This window comes from Fringilla coelebs (genome assembly GCF_963513975.1).
Source record: "Fringilla coelebs genome assembly, chromosome: 2".
Lineage (NCBI taxonomy): Eukaryota > Metazoa > Chordata > Aves > Passeriformes > Fringillidae > Fringilla > Fringilla coelebs.
The window spans coordinates 86,329,795-86,347,845 of NC_140029.1; the positions used below are offsets into that span (position 1 = coordinate 86,329,795).

The window sequence follows — 18,051 nt, forward strand, 5'->3', positions numbered from 1 at the left end:
TATCCCAGAAATCCCCAGAGCCAACATGACCAGAGGGGTATGTGGTGCTAGCCATTCCTTGTATGCTGACTAATAAAGATGGTCCAGGATGATCTCTACAATTTCTGCAAGACATTGAGGTCTGGCTATGGCCACTCCAACAGTTTTAGCAGTTTGCTGGGGAAGTTCCTTTGTAGGCAGCCGTTCATCACATGGATGTTGTTGGCACCTGGAGTCCTCATTGCAGGAGCATTTTGTGCCCTCCTCTGCTGAAGGTTGCCAGGCTGTTTTCATGAGGATCCTCTCCCTTTTTGAACTCTAGTGTTCCCAGGGAGATCAATACATATTGTTTAATTATCATTTAAGCTAAAGGAGTGCCAAAGAAAGCATTGGAGAAATCAGAGGTGGTGGTGTGTTTATGCTCTTTTTTCTGCAGAGGAAGCTAAGGGATTGAATAAAATACTGTGGAACGTGAGTTAGGGGTTAAATTTAGTCTCTCACACATTTTAAAGGGATGTCAAATCCCCTGTGAACTGTGGATTTAAATTTACCCTGTCTTGATCCTGTGCTGATCACAAGCCTTGTCAAACACTCTGAGGGGCAAAACCTTTTTGCAGGAGGTTTTCAGACTCCATTCCAGAATAAGGTCTGGGATGGAGGATGGCACCTTTTTTAGCTGCTCACCATAAAACACAGTTATTGGACTGCAGCCTGCAGCCCTGTCAGTTCTTTTGCAGAAAATTCACTTCTATACAAGGCATGCCCTTGAAAAAGTATGAAAAAGATTTAGACCCTCTTCAGAAGCTACTGGCAGGGTAGGGTTCACTTTGCTCATCACCTTGAGGGGTTACTGTTTGCTCTGCAGCACTTCTCAGATAAAAGAGACAGTACATCAAGAGAGCAGAAGAAAACAAATCATTAAAAAATAAAATACAGGAAAAGCGAGACAGGTTCCAAGTAGTTGCACAGACATTGCTTGCCAGAGCATAGGGAGGGTGGAACAATTTATGGCACCAGTCAAAGGTTACAGACATTTGGACCGAGCTTAAAGAGCTATCCAGGGACCTGCTGTTTGGTCCTTCCAGCCCAGTGAATGGCACTGCTGTTAACATACGTCTCAGGAAGACCTCATTCAGCTTGGATGACTGTTCCAGCCCTAGAAGAGCTCTTCCCAGCTTTCTTGGCAAAGACCTGGAGCAGAAGAAGCTGCAGCTGCCAGGATGGAGCTGCTCTGTGAATATATGGGAGGCAGAGATGCTATTACTTCCTGCTTTGCTTTTCTTTTTTTGTGAGGAATTGCCTCTCGTGTTTCTCTCTCTATAGCAGCAAGCGCCTAGGAGATACCAAATTCCTCTTAGTTACTCATGTGCATCTGTACTTAAGAGTTTTGATACCTTTTTAATTATTTTCCAGCTTCCCTGTTATAGTGGCTGATTTCTTCTCTCCCATTGCACATTTACGCTCTATATCATACATATTTAATTAAAGCATTGTCTACCTTTCTACAGAGTTTCTTCCCTGAAGCACCTTATATCCTTGTTATCCATAAATTGAAAATTGTTGTTGCACTTGCCTCTCACACTTACATCATGGCAACAATTCCTTCTCTCCCCAGCTCCTGTGATACCTTTTTCTGAATTCTGTCTTTTTGGCATCCCTGTTCTCTAGGCCTCAGCATAGATGTCTGCCCATGCAAGACGAAGGCACTGCAGTGATTCAGCCTTTCCCTCTCCTATTCTTCCAGGGCTGAGAAATCTCTTTGTTGATTCAATCCCATCCTTTCCCTTGAAGTCCAATCATACAAAGTCCTACAAGTCTAACTAAAATAAGGACCACCACCATGTTCCCCACCAAACCATAACCTCAAGTGCCACATCTGCATGTTTCTGAACACTTCAGTCAGGAATGTCAGTGTTACCCAGAGCAGGATGGGGCAGTGTTTTTAACTTGATCTGAAAACTTCATAGCAAGCAGCAAACTCTGGTTTAATGACTATAGCTAAAGGGCTCTAAAGGAAACTGAAAACCAAGTCAGCTTTTTGGAGTTTGAGATTCATCCAAGAAGAATCTACACCCTTCCAGAAGAAAGACATTCACTAGCTGAAAGCAGTTTGGAAGTGGTGGGATAGCGAAAGAGCTGTCTTCACTGGCAAGCTCTTACTGGGAATACTGGTTTTCCTCCTTGCTTTCAAACCAGTACTTTGCTGCTGTGGTGATGTGGCTTTGTAAGTCTCCTTGCACACATCACTAAACATGAGTTATATTATCAGCTCCTTTTTGTATTGCTGTGCACTGCAACCCCTGAGTAAAAATGTATTCCTGCTCTTGCATTTGAAGTAGATACCTTTGCTGACCTCCAGTGCCTCTGCATTTCCAAAGATCAGAATATAATTATGCCACTCTGAATAGCCCCAGAGCAATGAAGTTAAAGGTCCAGCTCTTGCAGGAAAGTTCCTGGTCTTTGTAACATCTACAGTGGTTAAAGCCTCCACATTTCATCTCAGGAGAAATGCTTAACCATTATATTCAGTAAACTCAGAGAAAAACACTGATTTCTGCTATGATGCACAACACCCATCTCTTCTCAACAAATGTTTTTTGATATGCCTGAAAGCAAAAGACTCAATCTTCAAGGCCTGATTAGTAGAATATCTTGGACATATTCCTTGCAATAAGTTGCCATTCTGTATTCCGTAGGTCACATCTGCGGTAGCAGTCCTAAATCTAGGTTTGGGATATGAGCAGTATTCCTTCAATGTGGTGTTTGAAAAGTACCATACTTCTGCCTCTTTCTCCTCACTGAAGTCAATCAAAGCAATGTTAGGACAACTCTTTGCTTTAAAAATTGTGTCTTATCCAGTAGCAATCAACAGCTGAATACTCTGCAGTGTGTTGTAAAGAGGTATTTGGTGAAACAAGACTAGTTTTCTAACTTATACTGTTTCCAGCTTCCTAATTCTCCCTCTTTTTCCTGTAGGTTCACAACAGAAACCTGCTGTCCCTTGACTTTGATCGTGTGACAAGGACTGAGAAAATCTATGATGACCACCGCAAGTTCACGCTCCGCATCCTCTACGACCAGGCAGGGAGGCCCAGTCTCTGGTCACCCAGCAGCAGACTGAACGGGGTCAATGTCACCTATTCCCCAGGAGGACACATTGCAGGGATTCAGAGGGGCACGATGTCAGAAAGGATGGAGTATGATCAGTCTGGCAGAATTACATCCAGAATCTTTGCTGATGGTAAATCATGGAGCTACACCTACTTGGAGAAGGTAAGAATGATCTTACCACTCAGAGATGGTGCATTTGAGGCACACAGGTTTTCTCCTTTGACATCAGTACAGCTGCACTCCTTCACCTCAGCTAATTGCTGGTCCTTACGGTCCGGACCTCCTCTTCTGTCCCACTAAGGTGCACAAAGTGGCTTTCATGCCAGACTACCACAGAGCAGTTGAAAATTGTCTGAGATGGTTTTTTTCGTAGTCATGCTGAGAGCATGTGAACTGTGAAGCTTTGCCACGTGATTTTTTTAAGCAAAATCTTGCTTTATTGTGTTGACTGCAATATAAAATATGCTCAGATAAAGTCAGCAGAGTGAACAGTAGGAATTTCCAGTACAATTTTCCATGTGAAAACAACCTATAGACTCTGACATCCTGCCTTTTTCAAGTGGTCCATCTCTACTTACAAAAATACATAATAATTAATAAGTGACGCATTAATTCAGCCATACTTGTAGCACATTTTGCAGTGTCTCCTGAGCCTTCACTCTGTAGATTAGCATGGCACTTATATTTTCTAAGTATTACCATTCAGCATTATACTGCCCAATTAACCACAGATCCATATATTATATACCTGGGACTGGAATTTTTTATTCCTGGTTTTTGAATAGCACCTATCCCTAAAACAGTTTAAGGAAACTGTAGTTGTGCCATATCTTTTAAAAAGGATAAAGTATTGACTTATTCCTTGTGTTATACAATCTATGTGGATTGTTTGTTATATTCAAAAAAAAAAAAAAAAAAAAAAGAAAATCCCAGAACAAATAAGTATGCAGGAAGAAGTATGGAGGAAGAGGATAATAGAAGATGGGTTGACGTGATGAATTAATTCATCACTGGAAGGTGTTGGAGTATACTTTTTCAAGCATTGTTTAAGTAGCTCTACCAATTTTATTTAGTTATCTTTCAAAGGCTATTGGCACAGGGAATTTGGTAAGACAGCTATAGGGTAGTGATTTGAAAAACTTAGCATTCTGAACTTGGATCTTCCTCACTGCATTAACAGCTTCTTCCACTGACCTACTCCTATTTGAGGATACTTGCTGTGCGGTGCTTAGCTCCTTACCTTTCACTGTTGAATTCTGTGGGCACAGAGGTTTGTCCTATTTGCCCTGCTCTTTGGGTTGAGGAATCTTACAGGTTTTGTGAGAGTATAATTTCGCTGGAAAAACAGGGATATAATCTATACTTTTCTTCTTTCCATCCAGTCCATGGTGCTGCTCCTTCACAGCCAGAGACAGTACATCTTTGAGTTTGACAAGAATGACCGGTTGTCCTCGGTGACCATGCCCAACGTTGCCCGTCAGACTTTGGAAACCATTCGTTCCATTGGTTACTACAGGAACATCTACCGGCCGCCAGAAGGCAATGCCTCAGTAATTCAGGACTTCACAGAGGATGAGCAGCTCCTCCACACTTTGTACTTGGGCACAGGCAGGCGTGTCATCTACAAGTATGGGAAACTGTCCAAGTTAGCCGAGATGCTCTACGACACCACAAAGATCAGTTTCACGTACGATGAAACTGCGGGCATGCTGAAGACCATAAACTTGCAGAATGAAGGGTTCACCTGCACAATCAGGTACAGACAGATAGGGCCCCTTATTGACCGACAGATTTTCCGCTTCACGGAGGAGGGCATGGTGAATGCACGCTTTGACTACAACTATGACAACAGCTTCCGGGTGACCAGCATGCAAGCGGTCATCAACGAGACACCTTTGCCCATTGATCTCTACAGGTACGATGATGTGTCAGGCAAAACTGAGCAATTCGGTAAATTCGGGGTCATCTACTATGATATCAACCAGATTATCACCACTGCTGTCATGACCCACACTAAACATTTTGATGCCTATGGCAGGATGAAGGAGGTCCAGTATGAGATATTCCGGTCTCTCATGTACTGGATGACTGTGCAGTACGACAACATGGGGAGAGTGGTTAAGAAAGAGCTGAAGGTTGGCCCTTACGCAAACACAACTCGTTACTCATATGAATATGATGCTGATGGCCAGTTGCAGACTGTGTCTATCAATGACAAACCTCTCTGGCGTTACAGCTATGACCTAAATGGAAACCTCCATCTGTTGAGTCCGGGGAATAGTGCCCGCCTTACACCACTCAGGTATGACCTCAGGGACAGGATTACTAGACTGGGGGATGTGCAGTACAAAATGGATGAAGATGGCTTCCTGAAGCAAAGGGGCAATGATATTTTTGAGTACAATTCAGCTGGTTTGCTCATCAAAGCCTACAATAAAGCAAGTGGGTGGAGTGTGAAGTACCGCTATGATGGCCTAGGAAGGAGAGTCTCCAGCAAAACCAGCCATGGCCATCACTTGCAGTTCTTCTATGCAGATCTGACCAACCCAACCAAGGTCACCCACTTGTACAACCACTCAAGCTCTGAGATCACCTCCCTGTACTATGACCTCCAAGGCCACCTCTTTGCGATGGAGCTCAGTAGCGGCGATGAATTCTACATAGCCTGCGATAACATTGGCACTCCTTTGGCTGTCTTCAGTGGGACTGGCTTAATGATCAAGCAGATACTGTACACAGCATATGGGGAGATCTATATGGACACTAATCCCAACTTCCAGATCATCATTGGCTACCATGGAGGACTGTATGACCCACTCACGAAGCTTATCCACATGGGGCGGAGAGACTACGATGTGCTAGCGGGTCGCTGGACAAGTCCGGACCATGATATGTGGAAGCATCTGAGTAGCAATAACATAATGCCTTTCAACCTGTATATGTTCAAAAACAACAACCCCATTAGCAATTCTCAGGATATCAAATGTTACATGACAGGTAAGACATTTAAATTAATAAACATTTTCACAAGCTTGCCATCAGCAAATAGGTGTCATGGTCTAACGCCAGATGGAGCTAAGCCCCACACAACAGCTGCTTGGTCACTCCTCCCAGGTGGGATGGGGAACTGAAAAAGTGAGAAAACCCATAGATAGAGATTGAGGTAAAGACAATTTAATAGGAAATGCAAAAGCTGCTTGTGCAAGAAAAGCAAAGCCAGGAATTAATTCTCTACTTCCCATCAGCAGGCAGCCATCCCCAGGACTGCAGGGCTCCATCCCACAAACCAGTGGCTTGGGAAGGCAAACACCATTATTCCAAATGTCCTCTCCTTCCTTCTTCCTCCCCAGCTTTACATGACATCATATGGTCTGGGATAGCCTTTGGGTCAGTCAGAGTCAGCTGTCAGCTGTGTCCCCTCCCAGCTCCTTGTGCACCCCCAGCACCCTCACTGGTGGGGTGGGGTGACGAGCAGAATAGGCCTTGGCTCTGTGTGGGAACCGCTCAGCAGTAGCAAAACCATCCCTGTGTTACCGACACTTTCCAGAACAAATCCAACACACAGCCCTGCACCAGCTACTATAAAGAAATTTATCCTCACCAAAAGCAGTACAGTAGGTAATTCCTCTCTCAGTGTCCTGATCACCATGAGGTTTTCCATTCTTTAATTAACTGACATAAGTTTTAAATTGCCAGTTGGACCCCCATGTAAGGGGCATGTTTAATTCATTAGCATAGATGGAGATTGTAGTTCCCAAACCTGTTTCCTTTCTCTTCTTAAGTGTTTGTTCTTTTTATTTTGCTTACAGTTTTTTGTCCCCTCAGATAGCTGAAGTTTAGCTACCAATTAATGTCCTGATAACCTTTCTCATTGTAAAATGGCAGCTCTGTTTACACAGTTTTGCCTAGAGATTTATTCGCAACTAAAAAAATGGCATACAGAATTGTTTTAGCAGAATGGCAAAGCAATTCAAACCTTTCATTACAGTCAGTCATTTAAGAATGTCTGCATGACTACTACACTACTAGCTATGTAGCTCAAAGTTAATCAGCCTTGCAGAATCAACAGTGTCTACAGAAAGTCAAGAAAATAAGCTGCTTTAGACTTAGAGGACATATTTTGGAGCATGCCTACCCTAAAGCTTGACACAATCTCTGAAGTGCTTCCCCTGAAACTTCGTAAAATTGCTGTAATATGAGCGCTGGGGTATTTTTACAGAAAATCCTTTTGTATGGTAAATGGCCTTCCTATATACATAGAATCATAGAATCATTTAGTTTGGAAAAGACCCTAATATTATAAAGTCCAGCTATTAACCCAGCACTGCCACATTCACCACCAAACAGTGTCCCTAAGTGCTTCAACTACATGTCTTTTAAATCCCTTCTGGGATGGTATCTCCACCACTGCCCTGGGCAGCCTCTTCCAGTGCTTTACAACCCATTTTGTGAAGAAATTTTTCCTAAAATCCAATCTAAACCTGCCCTGGTGCAACTTGAGGTTGTTTCCTCTTGTCCTATTGCTTGTTACCTGGGAGAACAGAGCAGCCCCCACTGAATACTGCAGCCTTGTTTCAGCCAGTTGTAGAGAGCCATAAGGTCCCCCCTGAGCCTCCTTTTCTCCAGGCTGAACACCCTCAGCTCCCTCAGCTGCTCCTCATCAGACTTGTGCTCCGGACCTTTCCCCAGCTCCACTGCCCTCCTCTGGACACCCTCCAGCATCTCAATGTCCTTCTTGTAGTAAGGGGCCCAAAACAGAACAGGATTTAAGGTGTGGCCTCACCAGTGCCCTGTACAGGGAGGCAATCAACGCCCTGGTCATGCTGGCCGCACTATTGCTGATACTGCCCAGGATGACACTGGCCTTCTTGGCCACCTGATCACACTTGCATGATTGCTGCCATCCCCTGCCTATACTGAGATAGCAATCTGAAGGACCTCACTAGCATATTGTCCCTCTACCACTGGTGTGCTGCCCCCAGGTTCACCTCCAGCCTGCTTTGTTTTATCCCCTTTCTCTAGTCTCACAACTAGTTTCATATCGTGTGCAACAGTGGTAGCAATGAGGAGAGTTTGAGAAGTTCGACAGGACTTTTTGGTGGACTCTTTTCTAGATACAGTCATTGAAAAGCCAAATGCCACAATCATGCATCAAATGTGCATACTTCTTAAGGAGATAGAATTAATTTTTAAGTGCTCCTGCTGCATCTATCACAACCTTCCCATATTCAACAATAATTGCATTCCCCTGTGTTACAAGATCTGCTTAACAGTAAATAAATGTTACAAAGTAAAAATCTTGGGGTTTCTATCCTGCTTGTTTTTCTAGCCATTAGGATTTGTGCTTTCAGGTTCTTCTGCAGTAATCATAAGGATTAGATCATGGGGTTTTTTCATGAAAAGTTGTTTTCTCCAGAGCTGAGAAGATGATGCCACGAGGGAAGTAAAAAATGTCAAAAGATGCAGGCTAAGATCCTGTATGTTGCTCTCACTCTGATAATAAAGGCTGGGAGGGAATACCTCAAGATAACTTTTCCTATCAGAAAATACTTCTTTGCCAAAACTGAATTTGTTTAGGGGGGAGGGTTGAGCTTGAGAGATTTCTCATGAGAAGCGTAAACAGCTCTCAGAATTGTCTAAATCACAAATTCCAGAATGTCCTTAAAGAAAAATGTATTTTGGATTTTCAGCCTTTTCAAGTTAAGTGTAAACTAATGATTGAAAACTGGAAAAGAAAAATAACGAGTCAAAACCAACATGGAGTTTAATTCAGAAGTTAATTTGAAATTTTTGGTTTGAACACATCTAGTTTTTGAACTGTTGCTTTGTGACATATTAACAGATTTTTGTTTTCCTGATCAAGTTAAGAAACAAGAAAATATTTTTTTCTAGCCGTGTTTTAGAGCAGGTGCACAGCTTCCCCACACAGCTCTGACAATAAAATCAAGATGTCAAAACCTGATACACTAATATTTTATATGCAGTAAATAATTTTTTCCATGGCCTTATAAGTTCTATTTTTAGTTTTTCAAGAATACAGAGCCCAATATATTTTTCAAGTTTCTCCTCCCCCAGTGCATTTAAGAAGTAGGCCATGCTATGGGATGAGTGCTGTGACACGTGGCTGCTGCCCCAGCACTTTTTGCTCAGCCTTTCAGGCACCTTGTGGACAGGACGCGTGATAAGACTGTCCTTGTCATCACTACCAAATCTGCCCAGATCTGGACACAGGGAACCCCTCTCTGTTCCTGCATTTCCACACTGGGACCTGTTTGTCCTTAGGGAAGCTCAGTGCACAGGACATGGGTGACCAGCACATGCTTTGGTCCACAGTGATGAGGTCTCTGAGCTTAAAGAAATTGAAGGTATGTGGAGGGGAGAGCAGGAGAGGCAGGTATTTACGTTTTGAGAGGCCCATTGTTAAACATGAATATTTTAGTGATTGTACACTTCATGGCACAGAGCTTTGCTGCCAGCTTCAGCAATCCTGATTGATTGAACTGACATTTCCATTACATGTGTCTGCATTAAGCACTCTTTTTCTTTGCCCTCAAATGAATTTACTGTGAAATGTGTTGGCAGGGTTACTGTAGCTGAAAAAAACCTCTGTGATGTGAAATGTACTTCTGTCAAAAAAGTTGTCACTGCCTCCTGGCAAATTAGTATTTTCCCCTCTGTTTTCTCAGTTCCACACCTTCCTCCCATGGTTTCAGGTTGTTTGTTTTGGTGGGTTTTGTTTTTGTTCTGGGTACTCCAACACCTTTCCCAAAAAAGAACAAACTCCTGTTGCAAATGTTTTGGAAGTCAGTTTTCTGAGAAGTATTAAAAAAACCCTTGTATTGGATATTTCCAGACATGTTACATATTTTTCAACAGTTCAGCATCCATGCTCTATATTCCTTCTAGCATTTTTGAAGTGCCTGGGAAATGATTCCTGCACCAATGCTGACCTTCACTGTTTTACTTTGTTCTCCTGACCACCTGGTCCACAATATGTACATCAAAGCTCTTCATTTGAGATAAGAAGGGTTTGGAGGCAGGCTGTTTTAGCACTAGGCAACAAAATAATCAAATGAGCCTTTTCATTTCTCTCATACCCCCCAACCTCTCTGTTTCAAAGACACTCCAAAAACAATCTGTACATTGAGTGAACAGAAGTGTTTTTATTACAGAAATCCTCCCTCTTCCACATGGATTGTCGCAAGGGCTTTTTGGACATCTGCCCAATCGCAACATTTTGGCCTGTAGGAAAACAAGCAACAGATAGTGTGTTTGTTTGGCTCCTGATTCTCCAGTCATCTGGAACGGCGTTATTTGCCACTTGCATCCATAATTTCTTTTCCAACTAGTTCTTCAAAACATTCATTTAGGCTCATGGGAATAGAGAAAAAAATATTCAAATATGCATATTTGATTATTTAAATTTTTTTTCTGTCTTCAGATGGTTTCAACAACACTTATTGAGTTTAGTAAAATGAAAGTCAAGCCTTTGCACTTCCAGCTTGAAGCAGAGCAATCATCAACAAAATTCCAGTTACATCCAGACACTTAAGACTCTTGGGAGCTAATATTAGTTAAACTTCACCTTCATACCTTTTTTTGCCTTGCAATTGCTATTGTGTGCCAAATGCCCACTATGCTACTCAGGGACTGTAGCAGGTGTGTCCTCGGGAGCTAAGTGAAGGCAAACAAGGTGTGCTCATCAAATGCTCTGAAGTTAAGGGGGAAAGTGGTGCTAATTCCAAGCAGATCTAGGAGTTACCCAACCTCATAATTTTTCCTCCAGCAGATAAACTTTTACCTGCTATTTCTAATGGCTGTGCAATCAAAAATCAAGGAAGACTTTGCAATCTACTGGCAAGTAAATGCAGGAATGGTGTCCCAAATGGCTGGTTTTCCATCACGTTCCCTTTAGTGCCAGCGGTCCCTCTTCTTTGTAAGACAGTAATTTATCAGTGGTAGACACCAGTTTTCTCACCATTCATGGACTTCTTTTAAGGTGTTTGTAAAAAGTACCCAAACAAAGTATCTCTTGTGTCTGAACACTTATTTTCACTATAATGTACCTTGCAGGTAGTATGAAGTCTAATTGTAAATATCACTGTAAAAGATGATGTACTTTACACTGGTTTAATACTCAAACTACAGCTTCTTATGAAAGATGCCAGGAAACTCTGGACTGAGGTGGAAACCCAGGGAAAAAGGAGTGGATGTGTCCAGAACCTCTTCTGTGAGCACCGGCTAAATGCCTGAGCTGTCCATCCTGGATGTCCTGGTATTCTGGCACATAGCTCTACATTTAGTCTTCAGCCTGCAGGCCCTTTGAGAGTCCTCAGGTAGAGAAGTATTGGGGCTGAGGTGTTCCGAGCTGACTGTAGGACTGGATAACCTTTCCCAATTGGCTGGAGCATCTCAGCCTCCAAGTGTGTTGCTGTTGCTGTACTTCTGCAATGCTTGGTTTCTGCTGATGAAGGGCAGACATGAAGTTGGCTTTGATTTGGGCCATTTGCTCACTGCCAACATTTCTGTTTCAGAGCTGGGAAAGTGCAGAATTTGGCTCTGGCTGGAGGTGGAAAGGCCAGATTTTGGCACACAGCTCATTGTAGGACCATTAAGATTTCTGCTCTTCACACAAAACAGAAGCTCATCATTTTGTCCAGACTGCTACAGTGCCAGCCACTGTGGGGTCCTCCTCTGGGCCGTCTCCTGGCGAATCTTGCTTGACAGATCAGATAATCTTTTTTATGTTTCTCTTCCCTTTCAGATGTCAACAGTTGGCTGCTCACCTTTGGGTTCCAGCTGCACAATGTCATCCCCGGCTACCCCAAGCCAGACATGGATGCAATGGAGCCATCCTATGAGCTAATCCACACACAGATGAAAACCCAAGAATGGGACAATAGCAAGGTGATCCATGTAACTCCATACTGTATCTCATGCCCTTATCAGCAAACTATCCATTTGCGATGTTGGTTGAAAAAGCTCTACCAGCATGTTGTGAGCTGAAGAGTGAGTCAAACCCCATTCCAGTATTGAAATCTGACCAAATAATCACATACTAAGTTCCCCACTGCCGTGGTGCTTTTTCCTGTGATATTTTCTGGTGGTTGCTACGAGAAGTGGTGTGTTACTGTTTCTTTCTCCCAAAAAAGGCCCCATTATCACATATTGCAGGCTAAATTCAAGGCCTTTGCACTCAGGATTTTTAGAAGTTAAAAAAAGTGAATCTTGATACAGAATTGGTTTATAAAGTTTGGGCTTTTTTTTTTTGTTTTTTGTTCTAAAAACCTATTTATTCTGGTTTAAAATGTCCTAAACAAGAAGTCACACTACTTGTATAGGAAACTCTTTTGTATTGCAGAGGGTCTTTCCAGAAAGAATTTTTTGATTATATTAAACTTTCATTTTACCTGACCAGGTTTAATCCCATATAACTGTGTCCTGCTTTTAAAAACAGGTTTGTTTCCCAAGGCATTTTGGTAGATGCTGGTGCAAAATTCAGTGATAAAATTGGCAAAAAAAAGGCTTTTGCAGCCCAATCATTTCCCCATCTTCCTGTTGAGACTTACTCAGCTGAAAGACGGAGGCAGCACTGTTAAAAGTTAGAACACAGGGTCAGGATTTGAGAGCCCTAGGTTAAGTCCCAGCCCTACTGCTTATCAGTGTATGACCTTGAAAGTCACTTACCTCTCAGGATTCTCTTCCACTTCATAGCCTGATTGTATTCTGGGGTGGCTTTCATCTGTTTAGTCTGTATCCTCTTAAGTCTGAACTCCCACTTGCTGTTGTTGGGTGTTCAAACGTTGCAAGAGCAGTGAGGCACCAATGTGCTTGGGGAGATCAGGACATGCTCTCCACATTTCTGCTAATAATATGATAACAGTAGGAAATGGAATTGATTCCATCTGCCCTCCTAGCCTCTCTACCTGTGGCTTCACTGAAATCTTAATGACCTGCAGCAGATTCTTGAGATATACATCTTAAACCAGGAGGTCACATTTCCTGAACCACAAAAGGTATCACTCAAAGGTACAAACAAATTACTGTAGTTTGATAGTAGTCATGTGTCAGTCCATCATTGGTACTCAGCCTCACAGCCATGCTGAAGACAAGTTAAAATGTACCAGCTTCAACTTCAACAAGAAATTTATATGAAGTGTCACTTAATAATATTGGGGGAACTAAAAAAATTACCATGGGTGGGTTGATGCTTGAAAACTATTACAGTGCAGTACCTCAGTTTTGGTTTGGAGCTCAGAGACTCCCTTTTTGTTTCTTATTTCCTTGGATTTAACAATAAAATGTTAATAGAACTTATTTTTCTAATGATGGAGAGCCTCAGGATTTTTCCTCCTCTCTGCTGGGACACAGTCTCCCTGGGCAAAGCTGTACAGGAGTAGGCAAACAGAAAAGACTCACCCAGAGACTGCACAGAAGATCATCTCTGTATGGTTATTATGTGCTATAGATAATAACTCTCACAGAACCACCACAGAAATTATTATTATTGGTAGTATTTTATTATTTTATCATTAGATCATTTTGTGTATTATAGTGTGTAATATATATATAACTTTTTTATGTGCATAATAGTATCATTATTTGACTTATTGAATAGCCAAGTAACTTGAGTGACAGCTAGAGGTGATGACTCACCCTTATTCGTACAAGTGGATGAGCTGGAAAAAAAATCAAGGGGAACCCTCCCTTCTGTCCACCCATTTTAGGTGAACCTGCTTGAATGAGCAATAAGAAGAAAAGGAAATCTCCATGTCCCTCACAGGTTTTTAAAGCCAGAAGCTGCAGTGAGGGCTATGCAGGGCGCTGCTCATTAAAAGAGGGCTTTATACAGCTGTCATGCTTCCAGATGAGTCCCTGTGCACTCAGATGTTGAAAGTGAAATTTAACCATTGCAGGCTGTTTCATATTCTTCCCCTGTTATGACAGCAACAAAACGTGAGCATTTTTATTTCAGTCTACAGTTGCAGGATCATGCTGTGATAGCAAGTGGTTCTTAAATGCTGTAAAGCAGGATTCCCTTGCTTTCTGTCACACCCAGCATATTGTAGGCACATATTTGCATATACCAAATTCATTCACATATAATACATGAATACATGATCCATTTTCTCCTACGCCTATCCATGCATCCAACACTGATGTTTCCATGAAGTTCTGTTCACTCCAATCCTTCCAGGCATCAATACACACTCCCAGACACAGTCCTGTCCTCCATTTCACTAGTTGTCTCTGCATTTATTGGTGAAGCATGTGGAAGAAAATAGAAACTTTTGAAAATTTCACATAGGAAATGACAAAATTAAACCAAGGTAAATGAAAGCACAGGAAACATTTTCAGTTAATAAGACTGATCAAACTGTAAAATGATATTGCAGAGCATACAGAGTAAGCTCTTGATCTTTTGTCATTTAAAAGTAGCCTGGACAAGGCATTGATCACTGAATGATGTACCCCAACTTTTTCATCTCCGTTTTCTGATCCATAGTGTCCCTGGGTCACACACCTCCTTGTGATAGACAGAAGTATATTTAAGCTACTTCATTGTCTTTGCTGATAAAAGTTGGCCCAGCAGATTGTGTCTGTTCTTTTATCAGAGAGGAACAACTAACGGGAGCAGAATAACAAAGCAACTAACATCCATAAATGGCTGCTTCATCTCTCTTCAGAGTGCATAAGCAGAGGACCTTCCAAAACATTTTTGGTACTTGCCTTGCCGGTCTATAAGACAGGAGAAATAATTCTGACTTTGAGCATCCGCCACCTCAAAAACAGCCAGCATGTCATAAGCCTTGCACTAACCCCCTAAAGCTCTGAAGTGACATTTAAAATCCAATACTTCATTGTGCAGCACTTCCCCCCTCCTCCCCACAACTGTGAGGCTGTCACTAAATTGTTTGTTGAACAAGTTCAGTGTTATTGGCCACTGGGGGACTCTGGGTGACCTCTGGCATATTGTGGAACTGCGGCACCTGAATCCAATTTCTCTTCTGGTTTTTTTGTTGGTTTTTTTTTCTTCCCTTCCTTTTTTTGTCTTGTTGAGCTGTCAGGTAATTGTTGGAGCCAGAACAACTCTATTTCCAGGGAGGAGTGTTTTGGAGTCAGCACTTGTATCATTATCTACATCCTGTTATAACTACCATTCTCTCCATCCCATGGGCACTGTCTCCAGGAAGGGTCCTGTTTTCTGCAGTGCCTGTTTACAGGCTTTGTTGGAGAAGTAGTTTTTGGCATCCCCTCTGGAGCAGCATTTTGGAGGCAAGAGCTGCTCTGGGATGCTGAGCCAGGAAGTGAGCTATAGGGCTGTGCTTTCTGGCAGAGCTTCTTCCAAGGACAATCTGTTTGAGGGACTGTCTCTGCCAGTGTTCATCATTCAGGGAAGGCATCCTGACATTGCAGTTGCTTTGGCCTGGGCTTTGACTGTCACACTGTCTGCACATCTGTCCATCAGCTCCCAGTTATGTTTTACAAATGCAGTGGTCAGTTTTCAAAGGATCCAATGCAGGGAAAGGAGTCTCAAAAACATTAAGGTCCTGAGGCTTTATGAAGATAGATGAGAAATCTGTAAAGTGATGAGCAAGAGAAGGAGGCAAATCCTTTTACTTCTCCACACTTGCAATCTGCTTAATGAACTGAACCTCGTTATCCTCCGACAGTCATGTACAGTGGTGGGGTGGAGGAGAGACTTGTCCTCTAAGCCTCTGAGTTAGTGCTCCTGTTTGGCTCATTCCCAGCCAGGCAGCATCCAGAGCACTGGCCTTGCTGGCCCATGGTTCACCTCTGCTGCCCCACGCGTCACCTCTCGGACAACCCAAGAGCCTTCAGTGCAGCCATGCTGGTGGGCACATCCAAACAGAGACTTGTCTCCAGGTGATGGCCACATGGATTATAGGGAGGAGGCTGATGGCTGAACAATGGCTTTGTTAACAGAGAGCTACAGGGTAAATAAAAAGGGGGCTTATAAAAAAGAGGAGGAGCAACTTTTACACTAGCAAATAGGGATAGGTCAAAGGGGAACAGTTTTTAATGAAAACAGTTGAGGTATATATTAGATGTTAGGAAGAAATTCTGTAGCCAGGGAGCAGTGAGGCACTGGCGCAGGTTGCCCAGACAGGATATGGATGCCCCATCCCTGGGATTGTTCAAGGCCAGGTTGGATGTGGATTTGGGCGGCCTGGTTTAGTGGGGGCATCCTGAGCCATGGTGGGGGTGTTAGAAGATCATCTTTTAGGTCCCTTACAGACCAAGCCTTTCTATGATAAATAGGAAGGAGTTAAAAATAAATCATATATCAGAGAAATCACAGCTTCCAAACCTTTTAGAAAAAGTAGCTTTCTGCATTGTAAGCCATATGGTGGTAAGAGAAACACCTATCTGTCTATAATGGCACAAGGATAGAAAGAAACTTGGAAACATGTTCACGTATTTCACATCTTGGATCCTTGATGGGAAATTAAAGCTTTCAGTCTCACACTGGAAGGCGGTATTTAAAAACAACAGATGATAGGATCTGGCGATGGTATTTCAAATCCTCAAGAGGTGCCGGCAAAATGCAAGAGGCTATTCAGAGATCCCGGTAATGTGCCGCTCTCCTGAGCTTTGTGCAGCAGAGAACAAATGATGAAGGTCGTTCTCTTCTCTCCAAAGGGTTGTTACTAGATAAAGTGAAATGTCACCTAAGGACATCTGATTAAAAAAGACTGTGAGGAAAAACAAACCCAGCATATTTGTCACTCACATCAAGCAACAAATATTGAAATAAAATAGTGATGAATTCCCTTCTTTCTTCTGTAAAACTGGTTTATAGATGCCTTGGTTTACAGTTGGTAAAAGCAGCAGCAATTTTTAGACAATAGCACATGCCATTGCAGCTTTGGATGGAAATTTTCTTTCTTTTCCTTGCTAGTTCATTGAAATGAATTCTAAGATTGAACAGAAATGGTAATTTCAAAGTCAGGGATACACTACTTCTTTGAACTATGTATAATTTGTTTGCCTCCACCCTCTTAATATTCACAGTGCAGGATACACTCTGGCTATGCTCTGGTTTGCTTGAATTTGTTGGTTGATATTTTCTTTCCATTGGATGTGTTTGCTTTTCCTTTTAACAGAATGCTGTTCCCAAATGCACTCTTTTATCAAAGAAATGCACTCAAAAAGTCATTTCAAAGTCATCCTGGGCTTGTTTTCAAGGTAACAGAGATGCATTTAGTTATTGAAATAGTTGATAGCTAATAGTTAAATCTGAGCAACCTGGTGTAGTGGAAGTTGTCCCAGCCTGTGGCAGAAGGTTTGGAACTAGATGATCTTTAAGGTTCCTTCCAGCCCAAACCAGTCTGTGATTCTAAGTGATGGTGAATGTTCAGCATTACAGCTTTGCACATCTCATTTGCTGCTTCCCTATGTGACAAAAAAGGTGGGGAGAACCCAGAAGTAACCAGTCCTCAATAGAAAACCCTTTTTTTCATTGTGCTCTTGTTCTTGATTTAGACACCTGAAGGTAGGTCTCTGCCTGTGAATTTTGATATTAAAGTGGTGTCGAGATCCACTGGTTTGTCAGGGCAACCTAATTTGGAGACATTCATAGAGGATCTTTACCTAATAATTTGCTCATAATCAAAAACATACTAGAGTTCCTGCAGCTCATCAAGAATAAGTTGATGAGGGCAAGATTGAAGGGGAATAGGGGCAATTTCTGATAGGAATTATTCATCCATGCCCAGTAGTGCCTGACCTCCCCAAGCTCCCTTCCCCAAGGTGATAATCTGTAGATGGTGCAATTAATTCTAAGGACTCTTTATCACTCACCTACTGGTAAACAAAGTGATGTATATATAGATGGTGATACATAAGTGATCACAGGACATAGCAGTATAGATAGAAGACCTGATTTACATCCTTGAGTGAGCAGTGATTTGGTATGAGCGCTGAGAGATGCCTTTT

General features: G+C 42.4%; 1 protein-coding gene across 1 annotated transcript in view; it reads left to right on the forward strand.

The window, feature by feature from the left end:
• Window positions 1–18,051, forward strand: part of TENM4 (teneurin transmembrane protein 4) — a gene marked incomplete at both ends in the record, with an annotated part of 337,845 nt that overhangs the window by 317,186 nt on the left and 2,608 nt on the right. Inside the window, 3 exons of the mRNA XM_084201037.1 lie at window positions 2,956–3,252; window positions 4,473–6,087; window positions 11,855–11,997. Coding sequence (XP_084057163.1) covers window positions 2,956–3,252; window positions 4,473–6,087; window positions 11,855–11,997 — 2,055 coding nt within the window. The remainder of the gene's footprint in view (window positions 1–2,955; window positions 3,253–4,472; window positions 6,088–11,854; window positions 11,998–18,051) is intronic.